The 26,180-nt window shown below is 33.7% G+C and overlaps 3 protein-coding genes across 8 annotated transcripts; 1 reads left to right on the top strand and 2 right to left on the bottom strand.

Moving 5' to 3' along the window:
- Positions 1-2,052: 2,052 nt before the first annotated feature.
- LOC111484306 (putative gamma-glutamylcyclotransferase At3g02910) lies at positions 2,053-2,897 on the top strand. The gene has a single exon (XM_023130850.1). The coding sequence runs from the start codon at positions 2,221-2,223 to the stop codon at positions 2,764-2,766; it is 546 nt and encodes a 181-aa protein (XP_022986618.1). The 5' UTR covers positions 2,053-2,220; the 3' UTR covers positions 2,767-2,897.
- Positions 2,898-5,843: 2,946 nt separating this feature from the next.
- LOC111484314 lies at positions 5,844-9,662 on the bottom strand. Its single transcript, XM_023130861.1, has 5 exons — positions 9,540-9,662; positions 8,947-9,070; positions 7,096-7,189; positions 6,702-6,782; positions 5,844-6,100 (listed from the first exon to the last, which is right to left on the bottom strand). Exons 1-5 carry the CDS (start codon positions 9,574-9,576, stop codon positions 5,963-5,965), a joined length of 474 nt encoding a protein of 157 aa, XP_022986629.1. The 5' UTR covers positions 9,577-9,662; the 3' UTR covers positions 5,844-5,962.
- Positions 9,663-11,976: 2,314 nt separating this feature from the next.
- Positions 11,977-23,947, bottom strand: LOC111484184. 6 transcript variants are annotated; one of them, XM_023130670.1, is made up of 14 exons: positions 23,653-23,947; positions 23,264-23,456; positions 22,734-22,811; positions 21,292-22,401; positions 20,533-20,618; positions 20,335-20,429; positions 20,136-20,222; positions 19,748-20,050; positions 19,147-19,638; positions 18,234-18,993; positions 17,867-18,097; positions 17,645-17,769; positions 15,940-16,346; positions 11,977-13,376 (listed from the first exon to the last, which is right to left on the bottom strand). In XM_023130670.1, the coding sequence occupies exons 2-14, from the start codon at positions 23,330-23,332 to the stop codon at positions 12,423-12,425; spliced, it is 4,797 nt and encodes a 1,598-aa protein (XP_022986438.1). In that variant the 5' UTR covers positions 23,333-23,456; positions 23,653-23,947; the 3' UTR covers positions 11,977-12,422. The 6 variants fall into 6 exon arrangements, 5 of the variants coding, with proteins under 5 accessions (XP_022986438.1, XP_022986437.1, XP_022986441.1 ...); XM_023130669.1 differs by having other exon boundaries at positions 23,264-23,461; XR_002718459.1 differs by lacking the exon at positions 23,653-23,947 and adding an exon at positions 13,718-13,835 and having other exon boundaries at positions 13,246-13,376; positions 23,264-23,614.
- Between the last annotated feature and the right edge of the window lie 2,233 nt (positions 23,948-26,180).

Here is a 26,180-nt window from a genome sequence, read left to right on the forward strand (position 1 = left end):
ACGTTAGAATTATAATTGATGATTGTCGGACTCGTTAAGTAGAATTAACTTTTAGAAAGTAGTGTTACGCTGACATTAAGCACCGGGACTCCTTGAGTCTAATTGATGGGGACTCCTTAAATAGAATTAAATTTAAGAAAGTAGTCTAATCAAACATCAAGGGGTCGTAGTACTTCGGCGAAGCATCAAGCACCAAGGGGTTCTAGTAGTGACCCTATCATCGACTCGGTCGAAAGACTTGTCTTATGTATGATGATGCATGTCTAGTGACTTTTAGACATATCATGTATGTTGATATGATATACTATGATACATTATAACATGATGACATGAGATGTAAGATGATGATATCTCTTGTTACGATGACGAGCATGTATGAGATGCCATGTTGCACTATGGTAGTGAAGAGTTTTCTAATACACACCCATTAACTGATGTTAATCTCAGCTCATGCGTGCATTGTCCATAGTAAGTTTTGTTAGTATCTCATCCCTCGTAGCTCCTTGCACCTGCGTCACAGGCATCCTATCGATGCATCAAATGCACCTTGCCTTGTATCACGTTGCATGCCTATGCTCTTCTCTCGCTGTCACAACCCGACAATCCAACCTACTAAACTCGGAATTAGAGGCTTGGGTTACGAGTACTATAAAATTTTGGGTTAGGTTAAAAAAATTCTCAACCAAACAGATAATTTAGGGCACATATTTGTATATAATAAAGAAAGAAGTGTGTGGAGAAGGAGATGAAACGCCAACAGTTCAAGAACAGCCAACAGTTCCGTACAATTGAGGGGAAAATGAAACGCCACAACAAATCTCAGCCGTCCACAGATTAAAAGAAAAATCCAACACGTTGATGAGTCTGAATTTGCATATCATTTTCATTGTCCTTTTCTTTTGTTCTTTGTATGAGCTGTTCAATTTTGGCTTTATTTGTTATAATTTTAATTTTTGAGTTTTACATTATTGTCCTTTTTAAATTTTTTTAAAATTTTGTACATAAATTCGTACGCATGTTCGTGAGTTGAGTTATGTTAGGTTGAATCGGGTCTCAGATATTTTTTAACTTAACTTAATTGTTTCGGTTTGTAATTTTTTTCAACCAATAATAATTGGTTAAATATTAGTTCATATCTTTCAGGTTGGGTCCGATTGGACAGCCCATCGCTAGAAGTTTACACACCCTTAACAAAAAGAATGTTTCGTTTCTCTTCACAACTGAGGTAAAATCTCATAATATATATTTGAAAAATTAGATTGGTCGGAGAATAATTAAAAATAATATTAAAATAATTACAAAATTATGTAATAAATTATAATGGAAGCAAAAATACAATTTTAATATATGGTTGGGTTGAATCCAATTTATTTTATTTAGGCTTTCTTTTATTTATTTATTTGAGTTCGTACAAATAATAACAATAATAAATAATTTAAATCTTATTTATTATTTTCCCTATTTTGCTAAAATTATTTTCTTCTTTAGGAATTTAATATTATGCTCCAAAAAGAACTTACAGATAAATATTTAATATCGTAGGCTTATTTCACATATTTTTTTTACTTTTTTAAAATTTAAGATATTAAATATCTTACAAAAAAAAAAAAAAAAAAAAAAATCGAAATATGGGAGAATTTGACCTTTTTCTACGTTGAATTCCATAATCTTTTTAGTTTAAAGGTTAAAAAGATATATATTCTTTTTATCGATAAATTATATAATTTTTTTAATTATACCCTTCGTTTAATAATATATATATATTTTGAATAAAATTAAAATGTGTGATTTTAATTGGGCCAGATGGAGAGAGGAGGGGGAGCTTTTTAAATATTTAAATTAATGTAAATAATATAGTTCATCAATTAAAATAGTAAAATTTATTTTCACCTCTGATTTTTATTTGCGGTTTAAAATTAAAATTAACAAAATTAACAAATTAAAAAATATGAGGGAGAGAAAAGAAAAACTATTTTATATTTACCATTTAAATAATAATAATAATAATAAAAATAAATAAAATATTGAACAAAATTGATTATAAATCGGAGACTTCCCTTTGGTTAGATGGATAGAAACTTATTCTCCAATTTTCCTCTCTTCCAAACAGCTTTGCGATTTGATAATCAAAAAAACCGCTGATCTCATCGGAGATTCTCCTTCTTATCTCTTCCTCCTCCGGCTGCGTCATCAGGATCTTAAGCCAAAAGTGAGAGAAAAATGGTTGCCAAAACCAATCAGACGATTCCGACGACCTTGATCTTCACCTATGGTACTCTGAAGCGAGGATTCTGGAACCATATGTTGTTGCAGGACCTGATGCGGACCGGAGACGCCTCTTTCGTTGGAAGTTACAGGACGAAGGAGAGCTTTCCGCTCGTTTGCGGACCGTACCGAGTGCCGTTTCTGATAAACTCGCCCGGTTCTGGTTACCGAGTTGAAGGCGAGGTTTATGCGGTGACGGACAGAGGACTCGCGCGAACCGATGAACTGGAAGGTTTGAACAACGGCCACTACGTCCGCCTGCCAATAGACGTTGTGGATGCGAACGGCGGCGTCGGCGGCGTGGTTGTGGCGGAGGCGTATTATGCGCATCCGAGTTACGCGATGGAGTTGTGGAGGAAGGAGGGGAAGAAGAAGGACGGCGGCGGAGTGATTAATTCGTACTCGGAGAAAGAGGCGAAAGGCTATGTGAAGCGCAAAGATAGGCCTCAACATCTCTCATTCCTTGATCATATTCGTATATTCCTTTCTTCGTCTGATTAGAGATTTTCTCCTTTTTTTTTTCTGTCAAATTTGGGGATTTTTTTTCCCTTCGTGTGACGAATTACTGTGTGTATTGTTGTTTGCGATTTCGTTTAGTGCTTAATCTAATCGTAATTAGGTTTTTATGAGATTATGATTGTAAATTTCTGAAGGATTTGGTCTCTGTTCTTCCGGTATTCCGCGGTCAGTGGTGAGAATGCGCCTGTTTGGATACCGAGAAAATTGTCTGGAAACTGGAATTTTAGACAAAATTTTCAAAAAAAATTAGAGAGCAGTATAGCAAATTCTCTCTTGAATCATGATTTTTTTGTTTCTTTTGGAATGATCAGAAACAAATATCTATCCCTCTTTATTAGGGAAAATTTCAATTTCCCCTGAATTTAAGCATAGTAGGTATGATAATAAATTGGAGGAAAAAGAAAAAAAAAACTAATTCTTAATATTTTTTAGATTCTTTTAATTAATGTTATTAAAATAATTGAATTTGTATTCTTATTTAATTGAATTTAAGTATTTTTATTGTTTTTTTTTTTTTAATTTCTTAAAACTTCTTCATTAGTTCTTAACTCTGGAAAGTTTTTATTAATCAAAACTATGGTATTTGAATTATAAAAATAAAATTTAAGAAAAAGATATTAATAAGTTTACTATTTTTAATATATAAAATATAAAGAATTATACGATAACTTATCCGTCCAAATATGGCCCTATAGTGGGTGGAGTAACTCGTAACTCTGTTTTCGAGAAAGTGATCCATACTCAATCCCGGAATGAGTGGTTTGACTTTGGATCGAGTTTGAATCAAGTTGGAATTGAACTTGAGTCGATAAAGTGTGTGGGAACAAAAGAGAGCATAAGAAGTAAGAGAAAAGAATGAATGATGACTTGATGATTTGAATGATGACCCTCTCCGTCTCTACTTTAATAGTTGGTTGGAATAGAGATGAGATGTTCAAACAGTAGAACAATGAGAGGGACATCAACGTTCATAAATCTTTAAGGAATTGGACAGACTCGTGGTTGTGGCTAGTAACAAAAGTTATATAGAAAGGTAAATTAGTTTGGGTTCGTTTGAAGATTTATTTTTTAAACCTAATGTAACAGCTCAAGCTCATCACTAGAAAATATTGTCTTTTTTGAGCTTAAGATATTGTCCATTTTACGCTTTCCCTTTCAGCTTTTCCTCGAGGTTTTGAAACACGTATACAGTATACAGGAGATAGGTTTCCACATCCTTACAAGGAATATTTTATTCCTCTCTCCAACCGATGTGGGATCTCACACCTACGAACCCAATCGAGTTTATTTGTCTCTCGATTTTATATTTGTATGACGATTTTGTAAGTTTTTTTTAGTGCTCTTTTATATATATATATATATATATATATATATATATATATATATATATATATATATATATATATATATATATATATTTGTTCAAATATATATTAAAAAAACAACAATAAAAATAAAAAGATGTGGGCATCTATCAAGCTATGTAATTGATTACTTCACATGAATATAAAACTAATAATTTAATTTTTTTTAATAAAAAAACGAAAATAATTAGAAATTAAAAGTTTAAATATTCCTTTGTCATTTTCAATTTAGTTTATTTTACTCGTTATATTTTAAAATCTAACTATTTTGACATTTATATTTTAATTTTAATTTTATTTTTAAGGAACTAAAAATGGTTTTTTTTTAATAGTACTAAAATAATTAAAAATTAAAAGCTTTAGATTAAATAATTATAATTTCAATTTTAAATAATTTTTAATATTAATGGGGTATTCACTTTTGAACGGATGCACATTATATTATTAAATTAGAGACTGTTTTCAAAGCAATCGTAACTCAGTCGTAATAAATATGAATTAATTTGATAAAATTGAAGGTTTAGTCTTCGTTTCCATATATATTATACTAAAAAAATGTTTTATAGATTGGACATTCTATACTTTAATATTGAATATATGTTGTTTGGGTTATGAGTGGTTTGTCGACATGAACATCAACTGACATGAATTATGTACAATTGACTAAAAGGTTAGAGGTTCGAGTGTCTCACCGTTGAATTAATTTTTTTTTTTAATGAAAATAGAAACTATGAGGCATTAGAAATGCCTTAGTTACTAAGTTATTCAAGTTGACTTATATTTATAAATTAGAAAAATAAATTATTATTTTATTGTTAAAAAATAAATTATTATTTTATTGTTTTTCTTAAGAGGGAAGATTAAAAATTTCATAGATAAGGCCAACTTGGTTGGTAGTATCACCACGTTTAGTTTAAGGCTAAATTATAGATTTTTTTTTAAAAAAGAAAGAGAGACAAAAAAAAAAAAAAAAAAAAAAAAAAAAATTTCTATTGATGAATGAAATTAAAAGCCTACGAAAGAATAGGACTCGAAAAGATGAGAGGATGATTCATAAGAAGCATTGCATGTAATACATCAAAAGGGCGAAATGGGTATTTGTGGTACTCAGGCCATTTCCTCGAAATTGACCTGTAAATCTGACATGAGGTTATGATCGGAAATCACTATATGAGTATGAGTTAGGCCATTCCCTCGAAATTGACTAGTAAATCTGACATGAGGTTATGATCGGAAATAAAGAAAGTCTCGAGCCACCTAAACTATTCAATCGAAATTATAAAGTTTTTGAAAATTTCTTGAGTTAGATTTTTTTTTATGTTGAATTTTTGAAAAATAAAAAAATTAGTCTCAGTTACAAGTAAGACATTTTTTGTTTGGGTCAATTCGATCAAATCTAAAAATAGGATTACAATCTAACCCTCTACCTAATTATTAGGTAAACTAAAAATATTTAACATTTTTTGAATACTTATATTTAAATTTTATAAAATTTTAATTATTAATATAAAATGTAGTGTGAATGGTAGAATTTTTTTAAAAATAATTAAAAAATCAATTAACCCTTACAACTCAAAAAAGGAAAAAAAAAAAATGAATTGAGTTAGTAAACTCTATTCAGAATGTTCGGGTCACCGATCTAACTAACCCAAAATTTTGAACTTATTCAAAAGATTACTCTAAACCCTAAACCTGTAACGATCATTTTAACTTGGATCAATCCCAAATTCTTCCAATTAATAACTGGCATATTGTCACATCGATATGGTATCTAAGAAGTAGAAATTTCAAACCTGTTCAATTATAAATTGTATTTACATGGTAGCTTCTATCTCCGGATCCGCTTCAACTGGCACAGCTGGAGTCTTGTTGCCACCTCTCAGACGTGAAGATACATTGTCAATGGCAGAATTCAATTGCCCTATTTTTTCATTCAACGTCTGTCTGGTTTTCTGCATTTCAGAAAATCATGTTCTATTAAGATATTAAGCATCTAATAAAGAAGTTGGACCTAGTTTGCACCTCGATAATTTGCTTCGAGTTAAATTATAAATTTAGTGCTTAGAACAAACTTCCTTTAGTTTCTAAATTTTCAAGAGTGTGTAATAAATCTCTAAGCTTTCAGTTCTATATCTAATAAATCTCCCACAAATTAAAAGTTCATAATCATTTATTAAGGCCCAAAACTTAAGTAATTGTGATTTAACCCATTACAAAGCCAATTATATAACCTTAAATTTGAATTGTGTATGTATATAAAGTGCAGTTTACTCGATGGAGATTATTCCTATTTGACAAACATGAGATGATTTAAAAGAAAAGCAAACCATTGAACAAAATAAATAGCACTCCATCCTGCTCGTTTACAGATCATTAACTAAACGATGTGCAGATGTAACTAATTTTTTTGGAAATTCAGATACGAAATAAACACACCTATCAGAGTTCAAGCATTGGATATTATATATACATACACACATATATAAAGGAAACTAAATTTCATAAATAATTAAATAAATAAACTACGAAAAGGATACAAGTCAATGTAGTTACCTCTAGACCGTCGTCATAGTAGATTGGACGTCTAGCCCTCCTAAAACCATACTCGTCTTCATTTAGTATAGATCTCCTGATCTGTATTACGTGCATACAATCAGAAAGGCAGTAAATAGATATTCAAACCTACGAGAAACCATATGACTCACTCAACAAGATTTAAGAAAATAGTCGAGAATATTGCGGAAGGAGGATGGCATAATTTTACTATAAAAGTTGAGAGTAACTGAACGCTACAATGAAACATATGTGGGGGCAAAGAAATAATCAGTCTTCTGAATTTGCATATCACAAGGAGGTATTAAACTGAATCAGAACATCAATGGTGATATCAAATCCAAATGATTACATTAAAATCTTTATTTCAAGAGAGAGCAGAACATTCAATCACCTGCGGAGCAAAAATGTAAGCTAAAGTTCCAAATACAGCACCCCCAAGAAGAAAACCAGCCACAAACTCCCCACCTCCACTTCTACCACCATCACTGTAACAGAAAGAAATCAAACTCGAATTGTTAGTCCAACTATCATTTAGGAGAAAAATAAAGGAAGACTTCCTCACAAGAAATAAACTCCTGAAGTAAATACAATTGGGCGACTTTAAAACTTAGAAGAGCTTATAAAACCTTATAAACGGGGCATAAAATGCATCATCATCCATGGCTACGCTGAACTTTATCTTTCTATTACAATCTAGAACCGTAGGAGAGAAACATGAAGATTTACAAAGAACTTTGATATCATTAAAATGACAAAGTAAAATCAAGATTTTAATGTTTTTGCGCTAGAATATCAATCCAACACCAACAAAGGTGTCGTCAAAGTCAGTATACATAAAGCCTAACCTATTGACATACCATTTGATCCTGAATTTTTTTTGGATTTGACGATTATTATCATGTCTCCTTTCATTATAATTCACACTATACATTGAGTTCTTTCTTGCAATTCTTTTCTTTGTCTTGAGGATGTCTTGCTAGGTTCTTGTCTTGCTGAAATTTTCATCAGTAGAGTTTTGCTATTCATATTGAACAGTAAGGACTAGAAGCCAAAGAAACCAGACAAAACAACATCCAAATCATTAAGTTTCAAGTACCCGGAGGGGGGAAGCTACTACAGAAGAAACAAATTTATAAAATAAACAATCATTTTTATGTGCTAGACAATTTATTATTACTAAAACTCATTAGTAGAATTGAAAACCTAAAATACATCTAAATAGATGACATATCTTAAATTGGGAGTAGTTCTAGGTAATCTCCTTCTAACATCTCAAGGAAGGATGCCTTGTCTTCTCTCCTTACTGTTCTTTCCATCTCTTAGTCTAAAGTACAGTTTCCTCCCTTGAACAAAAATAAAGGCATGCATGCTCAAAGGAAAATGCTAGTAAATAGGGAGAAAAAGGATTTTTACTCCAATTTACGATGTTTTCAAAACCCATGAAAGGGTAGTTCACATTTGGAGAAATTTAAGGAATTTTATTGGGCTTCTGGTAGGGAAAAGGAGGATAGAATTCATCATTTCAACAGCAATATAGTTTCTTCAAATTAAAAAAATCGGTGGTCTTGAGCAGGAGATCTAAGGAAAAGAACTATGGCTCTTGCCTCATAAATAAATACTTCACTAGAGATGGATCCCTCAGGTCATACAGTAGAGTTGAATTTGGGATTATATTCTCCCTAAAAAAATTGATAAGAATCTACTAGGAGTGCATTACAAAGGTTGTACAACTGTGTCCTTGAGTTCAATAGGTTGAAAACCTAAAATACATATAAATAGGTTCAATAGGTTGAAAACCTAAAGTACACTACGACCTTATTTGAACAGGATATGTTCAATAGGTTGTACAACTGTGTCCTTGAGTTCTAAGACCTGAATACACTACTTTCCTTTTAACCATGTCTTCGTAATCTACATTCTTTCTTATTTAATACTATCTCCTGCCTGCTCATCCCTACTCTCACCCAGCACCTACTTTTCTGGTAAGCATATTTGATTTGTATCACAACTGCGCTCCACTAACTTGAATTTGTAGTAACTAAAATCACTCAAAAAGGCAGTTACATCTGAAATTTCAGATTCATGCAACTTTAGAAGCCCGTCACTAAAAAGATAAATACCTCATATCCATCTAAATTTTCTTTTCATGCTGAAATATGGCCTACCTGACTTTAATAATAACAAAATGTAAAAAACTAAGGCTAATAAGCTTTGTTCTTTGAATAACACTACATTCACGTACTTGTACTCAGCACGGACTGATAACTTGTGGTTACTTCTCGAGCACTTCCTCTGGATGGCGAGTTTTGGTGCTTGCCCAAAGGAAATGGACTTCGAGGAGAGGTCTGAGGCCTTGATCAATCCCCCTAAACACAGAAGGAAAGTACGAAAAAAACGAAAAAAGAAAAGAAAAGAATTGAGCGATGAACAGATGGATTACCTTGTGAAAAGAAACGAGCTAAGCAAAGATAAACAGAACAAAAATCTTAAACGATCGAGTTACAAAAGCCAATCGCGACCTAGAATTCAACAAACCTCTTCCTCGAAATTAAGAAAACGTCTATAATAGCAATCTACATGGAACTGAAATGCAAAATACGTCACCAGGGGATTCATGCCTAATAAAGTTCCACAGATTGAATACGAAATTGCTTTTATCTTATTAAATTCATCCGTTTCCAGAGCTTTTCAAAGCAACCTTACGGGCGATAATTACTAAGGAAAAAGTTCGACATACTCGATCACTCGAAACAAACGCAGAATCAAGTGAATATGCATAGATAGGGAAATGAAAACCTTGAACAGCAAATCTAAGAGAGAAAATAAAAGATTTACCAGATACAGAGAGCGACGGAGCCAAGCAGGCGGCCATATGGAAAGAGAGCAGAGATGAAGATGAGAAATCAACGAAGTTGGAGAATGAGAAAGAACTAACAAGAGAGAGTGTTTAAGATAGTTGTGAACACGACTCTCCTCGCTTTGCTTTGGACTCATAAGCTCTCCGGCCTTCCCCAAAAGGCTTCAAACCAACTAAGAATTCATTGTAAATCGATGACCATTCTCTAAATTAATCAATGTGGGACACTTTCATCTAACACCTCTCCTCGAACAAAGTACGCCTCCCCTTAATCGAGACTCGACTCCTTTAGAGTCTTAGTCATTTTTTACCGTCTTCGAGGAGGCTTGACTCTTTTTTTCTTTTTGGAGTCCTTTGTTCGACATTCGAAGATTTGTCAATCTATTGACACGACTAAGTTTAGGGCATGACTCTGATACCATGTTAAACAAACACGACTCTCCACGATGGTATTCTTTTTGGAGTCCTTTGTTCGACATTCGAGGATTTGTCAATCTATTGGCACGGCTAAGTTTAGGGCATGGCTTTGATACCATGTTAAACAAACACGACTCTCCACAATGGTATGATATTGTCCACTTTGCGTGCCGATGTAGCCAAGTGTTTGACTATATCGATCAAGGTTCCATGTTGTTGCGGTTGGTGCTAGTTTGTGTGCATGTGAACCAACCCAACAATCAAAGAAAGGATGTTTTTTGAGCCATCTGAAAATAGTATGAAGAAAAACTCCCACGTACATTTCATTTTTTTGGGGGGATTGGAGAAGGACCTCAACAAAGTCCCCTAAGGACTTTTCCCGAGCCGAAGTATCTCGTGTGATTGTCATACTACGTTTCAATAATATGTTTAAATTTAAAAAACACCCTTAAACTAAAAAAAAAAAATGTTCAAACCTTTTTAAGAGTTTCAAATACTTATGAATTTTTAAAAGTAACATTAAAAAATTTAGAGATAATTAACTACAGGTCAATGAACCGTTTTGATCTATATTATTAACCGTAAGATTTTTTTTTTTAATTTTTCTTTTTATAAAGCTAAAACGTGTTAATGTTACTTGTAATATAGTACTAACTCTAAGGGTATTTTTGAACTTATTTTAAAAGTTGAAAAGGTATTAATGATTTTTTTTAAAATTCAAAGATATTAATAATTTTTTTTTAAAGTTTAGAGGTATTTTTAAAATATTATTAAAAGTTTAAAAATATTTTTGAAACAAAATATTAATAATTATCGTCTAAAACTAATGAAAACTAATGAAAGGATATTCTTATGTTTTTTTTTTTTTTTTTTTTTTTTGAAAGTTTAAGAATATTATTAAAATTTTTAAAAATTTCGTTTGAGATGAGATAAAATACATAACTTTAAAAACATTTTTATTACGTCATCCTTTAAAAAAAAAATGTAACGGGTATTAGTATGGTCTTGGAGAGTAAAAAAAGTATACTACTAATAATTACCAACTTTTAAGTATTCTTCATCAAACCATAATTTGAGATCAATCTAATCATAGAGTCGTTTTGAGGTACATATGTACATATCAAAATACGTCAATTCATAGATGGGTAGATATTCACTCTTAACATTACGAACTTGTCGATTCATATACATATCATTGTTGGACCTAGCAACGTAATTTCTAAGACTACGTCTGAAAGTTTTGTTCGAACATATCACTTACCCGTTTTTGCTTAGTTTCAAAGTTTAAAAGGAGATATGGATTTGAAAAGAAAAGGTTATAAAAAATGGTAAATTTTATATCCTAAAAAGAGATCTCATGCTAAGTATGTTCTTATCCCTTTACCTTCTTTAAATACTCAATGTTTTGCACCTTTGAAGTCGCTATTTTGAGTTCAATGTATGAATGATCTAAGTTTTTGAAATGTAATATTGTTATTTTTGAGCTTTTCCTTTTAAGCTTCCCTCAAAGTTTTTGAAACGCTAGATAAGATCTCATAATCCACTCCTTCAAGGGCCAACGTCCTCGCTTGCACTCATCCCTCTCCCATTGATATTGTCCCCTCTCCAATCGACGTGGAATCTCACAAATTCGATCTCTAACCTTGAACATATGTCTAAACCAATTAAAATATCTATCTTCAATCAAATCTCTTACCTCAAATATATATTTAACACATTAAACCAGAATCATGTTGAACTCTCAAAAATATCATTTTGAAAAATCAATGAGGCTATCAGCTTAACCCTTTTTGAAGAAGCCTGTAAAATATGGGAATAAACAATTAAGACAATGGTCTGTATCATACTCAATTTCTAGTTGGCTAGAGTGTTCAAAGGACAACACTTCGCAAGTAAACTTGAGAATCTTGGTAAAATCTCAAGTCCCAAGTAGTAGACAGCATATGATTCAACTAACACATATGCTGCTGCCTAACAACAGCTTAGAACAAGAACTAAAGGAAATTAACAGTGAACTATAGGAAGGGTAGCACAGAGAGAGTACTGTCAAGGTGAACATATTGGTCTGTAGTACCTGATTGTTAGTTAACAAGCAAATATTATTTCTGTTTCCATTCTACTAATATATACAAACCGCCGTAATTCTGATCTTTCAGTCAAAAGTGCTCAAAGATGAATAACTAAAGTATATCCAAGAAAAAACTTAAGGAGAAAAGGGGAAAATAATTACTGGTATATACTTTTGAGAGGGATATGAACAGATGGAAAGCGGGTCCTCACGTAACGAAGCCCTTGAAAGATCAGCTAACATAACCTGGTATACATTTTGCCGAACGCAAATTCGACGCCATAAAGATGAGATGAGAGTAACAACATCATATCATTCCTATTTCTCTGACAAACCCCCCAAAGAGAATCAGTGAAGTATTCACATTTCACACATTTCACATACCACCGATCGGGTAGAAGCTGTTTTGTTTTCGGAACAGTTTTTGCCGATTGTTGCTTCTCTGGGAATGGAGAGACAAAGACAATGTTAGGGATGTAGAGTCATCTTCCTCTTCACCATCTATCACCTTTTCTGAGGACTCACTATGGCTATGTTTCTCATCCACTAAATCCATAAAAAAAGGAATCATACTCTTTTTTCGTAGCTTAGTATCCGCCCCCAACGCAAGCTCGAGATTTGGCACCGTATCGTGATATTGGTTCTCATTTTTGGCTGGACGTGCTAAGTGGTGATCCTCTAGTTGATGTGAATCAACAACAGGAAAGAAGTGCTTTTCAGCAGTTTCAAAATCTTCTGGAATAACATTCACATCACATACTATATTACCTCCCTTTTTCTGAAATAAAAACGTGGGACCGATATCATTACGTGGTGAGACATAAGCATCAGATTGTGAATTTATACCACCTGAACTATAACTATTTTCATATGAGTTACCAAAGCCTGTCCTCATCTTTTTGCTGACATTTTCTTCATCCATCACTATACAGTCCACCTCATCATCCCGAGAAGTACGTTTCTTAGCACTAATAGAGACTAGAGCTGCTGGTAAGATGTCCATCTGTTCTCGCTTTCTGTGATCGAACTCCAGACAATGGATTGCTTCGGAATTTAAATCTCTTTTTGAAATACCTTCAGAGTCTGAACTCCCTTCTGCTGTCCGTAGTATAACTTTCTCTCCTTCACAAACCAATCTATCTACAATTTTCTCACCTGCACTAGTTTTTTTCATGTCATCAATGGTCTTAATGAATGGCGGCATATCTTCTGTTGTTGCACCGAAGTCCAGCTTCACATTCTTATTATCATTAACACCTACAATTTCTTTAACTTGAATGGTCGGTTCAAATTGCTCCCCTTCTATGGTCTCTGAACGATCATATTCCTTCTGCAAAATAAGAGAACATCAATGGATCCATTAATATCAAGAGTGAGAAGGCCTGATAGGACTAAAATGAACAACTATGGCAATCCGAAAAGGAAATGCAAAATAGAGAAGTATACCACAAAAAGAAGTGATAAAGAAATGAAAAGGTACAGTGACGTCAGGAAATGGGCTGGAAGAAGGAAAAGGGAGGGAACAAGATATAATATCTGATATTCAGTTATATATCCTATAATTAGAAAATGAAATTCCATTCCAGTTCACAATAAGATGGAGCTAGATATCCAATGGACAACAAAAAACACGATCTAATCCACATTGTATTCATCTCCGAAATAGCCCACCTAATCAGCAATCAATTCACCCATATAACTGATGGGCAAACTTAGCATCATATTAGATTTTCAGTTCATCCAAGCACCTCTCTATCTTCAGCAAGAACTCCTTCAAAGTTTCCTGGTTCTGCCAGGTTAAACCAAGGTCTGGTCAAAAGAAACAAAACAATGTAGGAAATAGCGATCTAATCTGTTAGGAAGAACTAGGATTATAAAATGAGGCCCGAGTGACACATGAAGTAATGAATAAATACTCACAATTCAGAATTAATTAAAAAACTTGACCCAAAAGAAAAAAAAGAAAGCAAACGCCATCCCACACTAACCATTATACATCAAATATTCATTGTAGTTTAGAGAAGGCAAATTACACTTTATTTCCCAAGTTTTAAATTTGGACATTTTAACCTCGAGTCAGCATCATGAAACAGTTCAAAATAATCTCCACCATTAGCTTCCATTAAATACAGTAACAAAATGAAAATGGAGCAAAATATCAATGACATCAACATTAAAAAGAAATCAATTGAACCCAAAATGATTAATTTATTAACTAAAGTCAATAATTAAAGTAAAATGCAAAAAAGTTGGAGTTTTCCAATCATAGACCATCGTTACTCAAAATTTAAAGCATAAAATGGGAATGCTCTCCATTTCATTTTGGGAAGGGGTGGATTCAGTACCCTAACTTGAGGGCGTCTCTTTGAGGGGTTTATGAAAGGAGGGAGATGCCAAAGATTGATTTGGGAAAGGAGGTGATATGGTCAATTGGAAGTTTTTGTTGGTTTATGAAAAAACAGCTACGGGGGTACATGGCTCAAGTGGATTAGTGGATAAATAATGGCTGCCAAATTCTCAGTTTTCCTCAACGAGAAGCCTAGAGGGTAATCTGAGCATCTAGGGCCTTGAGGGAGAAAAGAAGATCATTTATCACCCTTCCTTTTTGTGTTGGGAGGGCCAGGCCATGACAAAGCACATTTTATCTCATCCACAATTGGCCAACAATACATTATTGCTCCTTTTAACAGAGTCAAGAAGGAGGATAAAGAAATCCTATATAGTCATGCCTCTTGAGAGAAATCCTAGAAGCCATGCTATAATGTGCATCCTCGCAGTCTCTTGATGACAATTTCCTAAACCAAGAGAGATTGTTCTAAACATGGAGAGGAAGATGAGGTCCTTTGTACAGGAAGTTATTAGAACCACCAACCACGGAAGGTAAAGTAAATCGAGTAATTTGGTGAACTGGGAAACTACTTTGTTGCAAATCAAAATTAGTGGTTAGGGTAAAACAGTGTAAAAAGGAGAAAAGAGGAAAGAAGCATAGCTCACAAAATGGGTTGGTAAGTTATCAAGAGAAGAAAAGTGGAACCAATTTGTTGTCTTAAGAAACCAATTGGTTGGTGGTATCTTAGAAAATGAAAAACTGGTTGTTACCAAACTCCTTGATGGAACCTGATTGTTTCTCGGAGGTTTTTGTTTGTCTAGATTGGAACTTTGTGATTAATAATAAATGTTCCATCAACAAAGTAATAATTTAGAGTTCATATGAATAATAAAAGTGTCTGACTAGCCATAATAGCATATAAAATTACTTTTTGTAACCACATCAGCATAATTAAAATTATAAAATAGACTACAAAAGATATCTTATCAACTATCTATTATTGAGGCAATCAGGCACAGCTCTAAACTACATGTTACTGCAAGCAATAGAATATTAACTAAATATAGACTACTTTAAACAACTTCTAAAAACTCGAGGTTAAAATGTCAGCTTTTTAACCTAACGATGTCCAATAGATGCAATATGGAAGTTGACCAAAAATGTAATTAAAAAATAAGTAACTAGGAATATAAGAACATCAGATAAATTAAACTGCATATTGCTTGCCTGTCCCAATGCAAGCACTAGTAAGGATTTGTTTTTAATAAGAAACAATTTCATTGATCTATGAAATTACAAAAGGTACTTGAATCCAAGATGCTTAAGCATTCCCATTTCCAAAGCACTGGTAAGGATTGTAGATAAAGAATACCGTCAAGAACAAAAGATATTAAGGAACAAGGGAGTAAGAGAAACAAGGGTAGTGAAGACCATAGCAGATGTGTGTTGCATTCATTGTGTGATTATTGGCCGCAATGGTAAGTTTGTGTGTGCACAAGTGTGCACCGGAGAAAGATTTCACTTGCACAAAACTATAGGTAAAAGACGCAAAAAGAAGTATTACCATGGGAGCAGAGCTAGCCGATCCTTGACAATATTCCATGCTTGTAGCTAACATTGACGATGCTTTGGGTTCAAACTGATCATCCTTACGGCCTGAATTTTCTAGGGAATTCAGTTGTGTCTGGTGAAAAGAAGATTCACATTTGCGACAATCGGTGCTAGTTGTGTCAGAAGTTTGGTCTGCCGAACTGGATGCATTACCAAATTTGGGAACATCACAAGCAAATATCTTTACATCTACACACTTAGCCAAACAGACATCATCAGACTTTGTTGCTATGATATCCGGAAAGTTCTTGTCTAAAGGCACAGCTTCTTTGCTACAAATATTTGAAGTCTTCAATGCATCTGAACAATTCACCTTCTTTCCCCTAAACACACCCCATAGAAAAAACAACATATTCCAACCTGGAGGAGGGAGGTAAGGAGAGAGATTGAATCATAAGATCAATATACATGCTTATACAAAGGAGTAGAAGATTACAGACATACAATTGGAACAATAAATTTCTAAACCAGCAAATATATCTATACCTATAAATCAAATCAGATCTTGATGTATTCATCTAAAAGACAATAACTATTCCCAACAAAATCAGTAAATGACAGCTACATCCTTTCATCGTTTAAAACATTCCAAATAGAATTACCAACCATAGAACCTAAAATTAAATGGAGTTTAAGAAGATTTGTACGTACGATAAAGTTTCTAGAACTTTCTAGAGAAAGCTAAATTATACCCTTCCTGGAAATTATAAGATCATGCCAAAGTAGCACAAAGGAAATACTGACTAATTTAACTAAAGAAAGTTTAAAAGTTGAGGGATAAAAGAAGAAGAAGAAGAAGAAGAAGGTAAACAAATCAATGGTCGTCTTTTGTGGGCTAGCTTTTTCATATGCTTTTGTACATTCTTTCATTATTCTCAATTAAAACTCAGTTTCTTATTTAAAAGGAAAAAAAGAAAGAAAGAAAAAGAAAAGTAGTTAGACACAGAAATGGTTTCCCACAAGCTTCTGTAGTACCATTAATCCTCAAACTAGTGTCTTCTCAATTATAGTTGAATTTTTCCTGTATTCACTAAAAATGATTCAAAGGGAAAATGCCCATACCACTAACTCAGGGGGTGGGAAGGCAAAGATTTGGTGCTAGAGGCTTTCACTTGGGAAATATGGATGGAGAGGAACTATCAGATCTTCAATGAAACAGAATGTGTTGGAGAGGAGTCTTCAATTTTCTCAAGATATCATATTCTTCTAAAGCATACCATATTCTTATTGCCAAGACTATGCTGTAAAATCTTTTTCTGTTTCCAGTTTCAACGAAAGCTGGCTTACCTAAATGCTGCACAGCACAACTTAACTCCTATTTTTCCCAATTAACAGAGTAACAAAAAAGTGATCTACAGCTCAAAATCCCCAATTTTTGTATAAACGGGGCATTGAACAATAAAGCACCAAAGGAGGAAGAAAGGACACCATGATAGACTAAATTTCACCCTCAAGCAATTGAAGAAATCAAAATACACAAAATAATGAACCAAACACTCCCTATCTGAGGATTCATATAACAAATGAAAAGCCTCTTCTGGATATGTTCAGACATCATTTACAAAGGAACAACTTGGTGACAATCTGACAATTTCAAAGACCTATTTGATAAATAACCACACAATTGAAATGATAAGAATTAAAAAAAAAAATCTTACGTTGTGAATTTTCAGGGAGCTGATTTGAAGAGAATATCAAGAGCTCGACACCACCAAGGTTGCCTTTGAGTGCTAAATCATTCTTGATCATATGATCAAATAAGCTTTTGTAGTTTCTCTCATAACTGAATTGCAAGAAATACAGTTTTACAGGAGAATATCAGACTGGCATGAAAGCCGAAGAAAGGATTAAAGAGGATGGAAAATTGCTGAAAGTGGCACCTGTGAATATCTTTTGCAAAAAAGTAAAGAGCGATATTGTCTTCTTTAACACCACAGTCATGGAACTGGGATGGCCATGTGCTCAAGCGAGGTACTTCCTCCAAAGAAATAATTTGTGGAAGTCTGTTTGCCACTTCAACAACTTTGGGTGACGCACAAGTTGACAGATGAGCCTGAATTCCATCACAGAAATCTGGAAGTTTTCCGCCTCTATGCAACTCAAAACCACCCCTTCAAGAAACAACAAAGGTATTTTTAATGATTGTTAATGGATGATAAAATATATCATATTATAATTTTTTTAAGAAAAAAGAAACATGAAATAAACTAACAGAAATCAATGAAATTACTCAAATAAGAATCTTACTGCCATATATATTCATACTCCGGAATCACTGACATCTTCAGGAGAAGCGAGGTTGTTGCACTAAGACCAAACAAATCTTTCATCCTAACCTTTTCAACAGGAATGGCAGTTGAATCTGTATCCTCAAAATTTGAAGGAACAGGAGCATCGAGATTCGGCATGACATGTGGTTTTGAACTACTTGCAGCTGGTTGCTTGTGAAAGTTAGTAGCAGAACTACTGATAATTGTCTTCCCTTCATATGCCCTTTCAGATGAAAGCTCATTTTTTAACTTGTTTGAAAATGAAAATTGATCTAGATGCACGATATCACTATTTGAGACTGTGCTTGATGAGGAAACCTCGTCAGATTGTTCACTAAATTTTCTCTTTTTGCATATTTCAGGCCTTCTAAGCAATGCTGCTTGAATTGCGGCTTTCAACTTGTTCTCCTCACACGTCTCCTCTCTAGAGCTAATTATACTGCTATCGGCACCATAAGGACTACCAATAGTACAAGAATCTGTAGCATGTTCAGTTCCTTTACATTTCAGACAGCTACCACTTCTTGGACTAGTAGCAACGGCAAGCTTCGATAGATTTGCAGAACTCTCCCTATTTTTCTCATCTTGTCCTGTCATTTCCCGGGACCTTCCAGTATCATTATAAGATGGCCTCTCAACAGTTAAAGAACTGGATAATGGTTCTTCCCTGGGGCTAACATGATTTATCTTTTGTTCAGTAGAAGAACTGCATAGTCCATTGGAGGATAAAGCTCTAACTGAAAAAACAAATGAAAATATTAACTAGGCCTTAGCATCAACAAACAACAGGCATATAGAACTTACAAAACTCTGAAATTAGTGAATAAGAGAATCATGCACAAAGAAGCAAATATGCTATCAACTCTATCCAGCCATCAGAAACGGCATACCTGGACTGAGTGGATTATCTACACCCTTGTGAACTAGACTGCTTCTCAATTTGGGGTGAGTACTTGAGATTCCATCAGATTGTATAACTTTTTGATCTCGATTGTTGCTTGGAGATGATACCAAATTGGTTTCACCACGCAATGAATGCTTTTGATCAACCTTAGATGTTGAAACTGCAGAACTTGTTACTTTCGATGGATTTTTCCTATCTAAAATGTTCCTGTCCTTCCCTTGTTTTACACCTTTTGGATCCTGGACATGAGGAAACTTAGATGGTAGCATTTTAACTCTTGCTTCACTCATGCTTGCACGGCCAGAATTTGAAGTTTTGAATGATTGGGATTTTCCTAAAGCTCTGGAAGGCCCATCCTTGACTTCAAGGGAGGTATTTTCTCTAGTCCCCCTCAGCTTTTGAGGTATAAACTCATCTACAAGTTTGACCTTGGGTTTGGAATTTAAGATGCTGAATGAATTAGACTTTAAAAGAGTACCTGTATGTTGAAAGTAATAGGCAAATGCATAAACAATAAACAATTAGCATAAACACGACGAGAAGAAAATTAAGGAATAAAAAAAGTCCATATAGGGCTGTTTATCTACCCTTGAGTGTCTGAAGTCTTGAACTAACAGATGGTGAGCGTGCCATTTCTGAACCATCATTACTGCCTTGATCACCCAAACACTTCTGTTGAGAAAACATCAACTTCCCTTTATCTAAGCTCTTTGATGAAGAATCACGGGATAGTCCAATACTCCTGCCAGGGCTGGATGCTTTTGTTGAGCCTTTGTTATTTTCAAGGACCTGTCTTCTTGCAGCTACAGAAACATCAAGATTTTCCACATTCTTCTTGCCAAAATTTCTCATACTTGAGCAGTCTCTGCTTACTCTTTTTCCCTCAGCATCTGAAGCATTCAGTGTGGCAATAAAATTAAAGTTGCTATCAATAATATTCTTAAAATGACTTCTAATTTTCAGCATTTCTCTTACCAGAAACATGGGTACTTGGACTAATGATATTTGACCTTCTCCCTTCATCTTTTTTTTTATTGGAAATGCAACCTTTCCCTTCAACATCTGAAAATTAATTGCACGATGATGTCATAATATACTCTTAAAACAAGTGAAAACTCTATCTTCCCCTTTCTTCTTAGTTATTACAGTTGTATAAACATGAATTCAACGTCACCTTGCTTCTGGTTTTCATTTTCTTCCGCTGATTTGCATTCCTCACACAGCCAGTCACCTTCAGGGACTTCATCAAGCATCTCTCGCATGCAATAGCTGTTATAAAAAAAATTTTTAGAACACGTGGTACTTGGTTTTTCAAGAATAGCAATTACAAATACAAAAGTATGCCATTTAAATAACAAGGGAACCTCCTTACGTGTGTTCTGCACCATCAGTGCACCTACTACATATAGCAAGCAAATCCTCACGACCAGCATCGCCACAAATATCACAGACTTTGACCTGTTTCCCAATGGAAGTAAGAGAACGCCCAGAGTGAATTGAGAATAAAAGAAACTAAACCAAATTTCTCGATGATACAAAAAATAATGATGAGAAACAATGAGAAAGAGAAAGAGAGTTCTCCAAAAGCACCAGCACAAGCAGCAGCCTTTCCCTGTACAAATCTAACTTAATAAGTTATGGGCATGGTCGCATCATGACATCAACTAAGACACAAAAGCCATTGAATTTTACTTATATGGGGTCACCAATTAACCTTCAAAGCAAGAACCAGAGAAAAATCAAACAAAAAGGAATGGTAATTCAGATGGAAACTACTTAACACAATTAATCAGAGACAATACAATATCAACTTTCTTCGTGATTTTCAACCTAGAGGACATAATCCAAAATCCCATCCTATCAACTCCCATATATATAACCCTATGGAGCATTACTACTAAACTACTTAACACAATTAGAGACAATACAATATCAATTTTCTTCATGTTTTTCAACTTAGAGGACTTAATCAAAAATCCCATCCAATCTCCTCCCATATATATAACCCTATGGACCATTACTACATGAAAAAATAAATAACCAACTGTCCCAAACATTGCGAGATGAACCAACCAACCAAAGAGATAGTAAAAGGGACAACTTAAATATAAAGAATTTCAATCCAACTCACATCATGCTCCACAATATCCGATTCATCGCTCTCAGATCCAGATGCAGATTGCAAATGGGGCTCCTTCACATCAAATGACCCAGACAAGTTCTTGGAATTTTCATCTTGATCGTCTTCATGCTGATTTTTCACATCTCCATCAGGTGGCTCACTTTTATCAACATGGATCTCTTCTTCTGACTTCAGTAAATTTTGTGAAGAAATCTTGAAATCGTCACCAATTTTGTTGCATGTATTGGTAACAGATTTCTCCCCAGGAGGTGGAGCATTAACTACTTCCCTAGTCAAAGTGTCATTGTGTACTGAAGATGATTCTAATGGCTCTCCCTTCACACAAGCAGGTGGGTTCTGTTCAAAACCCGTTCCAGATAATGGCTCATCACTTGGACAAAGAGAGTGCAGAGTATGTGCTTCCTTTGAGCTGTTATGAACCTCTTTAGAAGCAGGAGTCTCTGAAAAAACTAACTTGGAGGAAAATACTACCTTATCAGATCCTTCTCGACATAAACTACCCACTGAAGCAGAGCCACATGATAAATTTTTGTTGTCCATGATAACAGTTGCAATATTTTCATTAATAGAACCACTAATGCATGAAATGCTGTCATCATGGCCCTCTACACCCTTGATACTCTCATGCTTCTCTGAAATGGTTTGTATGGATGACTTGGATGACTCAGTAGCAATATGTCCCTCTGAAACTATTCCACTACATAAATTTTTACGCATGTCAATGTCTACTGAAAAATTCGCCGCATCAGATGACCTTATTGTTGCCATACTATCAGCATTTTCAGAAAAGGAATCGTGACTAGAGTTAACGCTAAGTAGATTACTTGTCTCACTATTGTCATGTAGTGAACTTTCACATGCTCTATTCTTTACGGAGGATATAGCATCAGCATCATTAGCAGAATACTGACTAGTAACATTTACATGACTGGTTTCATCAGAAAATTCTTCAGTTTTTGAAACTGTATGAGCTCGCTTAAGATGCATACAAGATGAACAAGGAGCAGAGCACACGTTACAAGTTCCAGACTCGCCTCTCATATGAACTGTTTGATTCATGGAGCAGTTGGTAAAATTTTTACTTGACTGAGGTGATACCTAAAAAGATGAAGTAAGATTAGCAATAGAGAATGAAATCTTTTCCTTTCTTTTCTAGCAATTGCCAATATAAACAAATACACAGCCATCATCCATTCACATAACTGCTAGAATGGGAAATGAAATCGATACAACAAATCGCATAAATTCAGTATACCAATGAATTATATATCGAAACATGAACTTAGTAGCTAAGCTATAAAATTGACTTCAGATACCCAAAATGTGAACATCCAATTATTACTATGGTGTTAGAGACTAAGATCTACGCAAGAAAACAAAAATATATCTTACTTAAGAACCATAAATCCCAAACCACCATGTTATCTCACCATATTCCCCTGAATGTCATCGTCAGTCTCATCAATAGGCCCTTGTGTACGATAACTCCCTCTTAGAACTGGTGTGATCTAAAAGGAAAAGCAGAAACGGCATTAATAATCATCCAACATTCAGAAGAAAACCAAAAACTCACAGCATAAAGAATCTTACATCGACACTATTGCCAAACACCAGTAAGAACAAGCAATACCATCTCTTAAAAGCAACAGCAAAAAGAATTACACACAACGACTGCAAAATCTCCAGCGAACATAGAGACTTACAATCCCAAAAAAAACAAAGGGAGAAACATCCCGTTCGCAAAAAAGAACCCTAATTCTGAAAACACAAAACAAACCAATCCCACAGCAACCACAGACAGAAAAATTGTCGTAAAAATGGAAGAAAGCAAGCAACCAATCCGTTCCAAATAAGAGAAACCCCAAAAAAAATCAATCGAACACCCAAAAAGAACCCAGAATCAAAAGAACCCAAATCAAAAAATATAAAAAAGAACCCTAAATTGAAAGCTATTGCATGCCTTGGACTCGGAAACCGCCTCCGCATCATCATAAAGTCCGTCCACAACCCGTTCCCTCCTCGCCGCCATCACCGACACGATCGGCCACACTCCCGAATAACCCGTTCCCTTAGCAGCCGATTACAACAAACCCCATCACCAATCACAGCCAAACAAGCCACTCTCCTCCTTCAGTCCGCTAATTGAAGAAATTCTGGACTAGGTTTAAGCAAAATTACACAAAAATATAAATGGTAAGCCTACAAATTACACCAGATTAAGAACCCAGATGAGAGACAGAAAGATAGAGAGAGAGAGAGAGAACAAGCTCGAAAATCAGGTAAGTATTAGTAAAACCAAAGAGAAGATTAAAATAAACAATATATAGCGAAACGAAAAAAACTCCTCACCCCCAGTAATTTTAATTTAATTCTCCTCTATAATTTTCCTCCAAAGTTCCAGAAAATCCAATCGAACTGTAGCTCTTTCTCTCTCTCTCTCTCTCTCTCTATCTTCTTCGCCTCTCTGTTCCTCGAATTTTCTCTCCTAGATTTTCCCGAGAAAAACAAAGAAAGTAAATGAGGGAAAGGCATTCAATTTGGAGGCCCTTATAAATTTCTGCATTTATGAATACATAAAAGTTATTTTAAATACTCTTTGCCAAATGCCATCGCCCATTTATTCCTTCCAATTTTCATTCATTTTTTCTCCATATATATTTTAATAATCATATTTATTTTTTAAAAATATATAAATATATTGCATTTTAAATCTACAACAAAAATATAAAACTTCCAATAAATTACAAAAATTCACGATTTTAAAATTTAAAAAATATTCATAAATAATTTAATTTCAATATGTAATTAAATATATTTTTTTTATCTTCAAAATTTTTAAATAAACGGCAAATATTTAGGTTTTTTTTTTTTTTTTTTTTTTTGGTAATATATTTGAAAAGACACCACATTTTTATCGCTTCTGAATTGTATAATAAATATTTAAATAATTCTTTTTTTAAAGGGTTGTTGCACGTGGGAGGAACAAACACGTGTGGAGGGGGTTGGAAATAACGGCACGTGATTGGCATGTGGAGCATCGGACTATCATGCGCCGGTGGGGGGCCCAGATTGCTTGGCTCACATTTTTTCACCAGAGGTTTATTCCGCGTGTTTTGGATCAATGAGAGATTGACACGTGTTATCCCCGTTTTGTAATTGACAGACTAAAACGTGACAGCCAAGTAATTGTAGTTTCTTCCCCTTTTTGGTGAAGAAAGGGAAAGATAATTTCTATAAGAAATTGAAATTAATGGAAATTAGACTTTTTAAGGATACCAATATAATAGTGTAAGTCATAAATGATTGGATTTTTGTTTTCTTTAAATAGATTATTGATTTCTAATTATTTTAATTTTCTCCTCTTAATTAAAATGTTTTTTTTTAAAATAATATGCTAATATATCTTTTAAATAAAATGAAAATTAATATAAATTTATTTTATTATGTTAATAATTTATTTAATATACTCTAATCTTATTTGTATATTTTATCTAATGCACATATTTATTTCAACATAATAATTAGTATTAATTTTTTAACAAATTAAATATAAATTTTATAAATTTTGGATTTGAAGCCCCAAAGAATAGTAGAGACCGGACCCATCACTATATGTAGAGTGTTCAAAAAACCCAATAACTCAAAAAATTTGATCAACCCAACTCAGTCTGTATTGGGTTGGGTTGGGTTGGGTTCAAATAAATAAAAATTTTATGAGTTAGGTTGGTTCATGGATATTTTAAAACGGTTGAATCGAACCGTCTTTAAAAAATATATTTTTTTCTTATTAAGAATAAATTTGATTTATTTGGAAGGTAGTTTTTTAAAATATATATTTAAATTATTGTTTGAAAATAAATAAATAGATATTTTATAAGCTAATATTTTATTTTTTATTATAAATAAAAATTTAAATAAATAACTCAAACCAATTCAACACAAACCATTTATTCTAGGATTTGGATCATTATTTAATAAAAATTATTTGAATTGAAAAAAATTTACGACCTAAATAATTGAGTTGGGTCTAGAAAACATGTCTCAACCCGACTCAATCTAATCCACGAGCACTCTTAACTAATTGTCTAATTCAATCGCATGGTAGTGAATGCATTATAAATCCAAAAAGTTGGGACTCCGAAAAACAAGAAGTGGAATACGATAAAAGGACATCGTCGTAGCTGGATAACACGACGTGAAAACGGAGCGGATGAAACAGATGATTGTGGATTTCAGTTAGATGATGAGCAGAAATGCAGAGTCATTCCATTTTATGTCGATCTATTTAAGTTTCATTTCTTCGGTTACGTAGTCGTTTTCATTTCACAATATGAGTGACTAAATTATTTTTTTTTTAGGCGTGGCTTATTTTAAATCTTATCGTGTATCTTTCTTAATTAGTAAGCCATTCATACTTTGTTTACCTTAAACGTGTTTTCGGTTTATTTTCAATATTTAGAGAATTCCTTTTTTTTTTGCTCATCATAAGTTGTTCCCATTTCTCTAGCTACTATTACGGGAATCTCTTTTGCTCTATTTTCCTCTTACTATAAAGATGACACATTTGTAAGATGATTTAGAACCAAAACGACCTCTCAAAAGCTCGATGTGAGTCTATTATACTTTACATATTTCTCGAGAGACTTAGGGTATGTAGGACATCTACGCTTAGTTCAAAAATAAATCAACATTCACGTGGAGCTAAATTATGGGAGAAACAAGACTGAAGATACTAGACTCGGGCCTTAACTTCCCTTTAGTTAATACAGTGAACGCATACCTTCTTCTTAAATTTTATTTCAAAAAATCTAATGCAACAAAGAACTGGTTCGGGTCTAGTGTTGTTGCTTGTATTAGTGTATACTTGCATGCACGAT

Source organism: Cucurbita maxima, unplaced genomic scaffold (genome assembly GCF_002738345.1).
Source record: "Cucurbita maxima cultivar Rimu unplaced genomic scaffold, Cmax_1.0 Cma_Scf00009, whole genome shotgun sequence".
Taxonomy (NCBI): Eukaryota; Viridiplantae; Streptophyta; class Magnoliopsida; order Cucurbitales; family Cucurbitaceae; genus Cucurbita; species Cucurbita maxima.

Coding starts and splice junctions, on each gene's coding strand:
- LOC111484306 (XM_023130850.1), top strand. CDS start 2,221: ATGGTTGCCAAAACCAATCAGACGATTCCGACGACCTTGATCTTCACC.
- LOC111484314 (XM_023130861.1), bottom strand. CDS start 9,576: ATGGCCGCCTGCTTGGCTCCGTCGCTCTCTGTATCTG. Junction 6,783..7,095: donor CTTACATTTTTGCTCCGCAG/GTGATTGAATGT, acceptor CACGTAATACAG/ATCAGGAGATCTATACTAAA. Junction 6,101..6,701: donor ACTATGACGACGGTCTAGAG/GTAACTACATTG, acceptor TCTGAAATGCAG/AAAACCAGACAGACGTTGAA.
- LOC111484184 (XM_023130670.1), bottom strand. CDS start 23,332: ATGGCGGCGAGGAGGGAACGGGTTGTGGACGGACTTTATGATGATGCG. Junction 17,770..17,866: donor TTTGCAAAAGATATTCACAG/GTGCCACTTTCA, acceptor CTTGCAATTCAG/TTATGAGAGAAACTACAAAA. Junction 13,377..15,939: donor CGGCTAGCTCTGCTCCCATG/GTAATACTTCTT, acceptor CTTATTTTGCAG/AAGGAATATGATCGTTCAGA.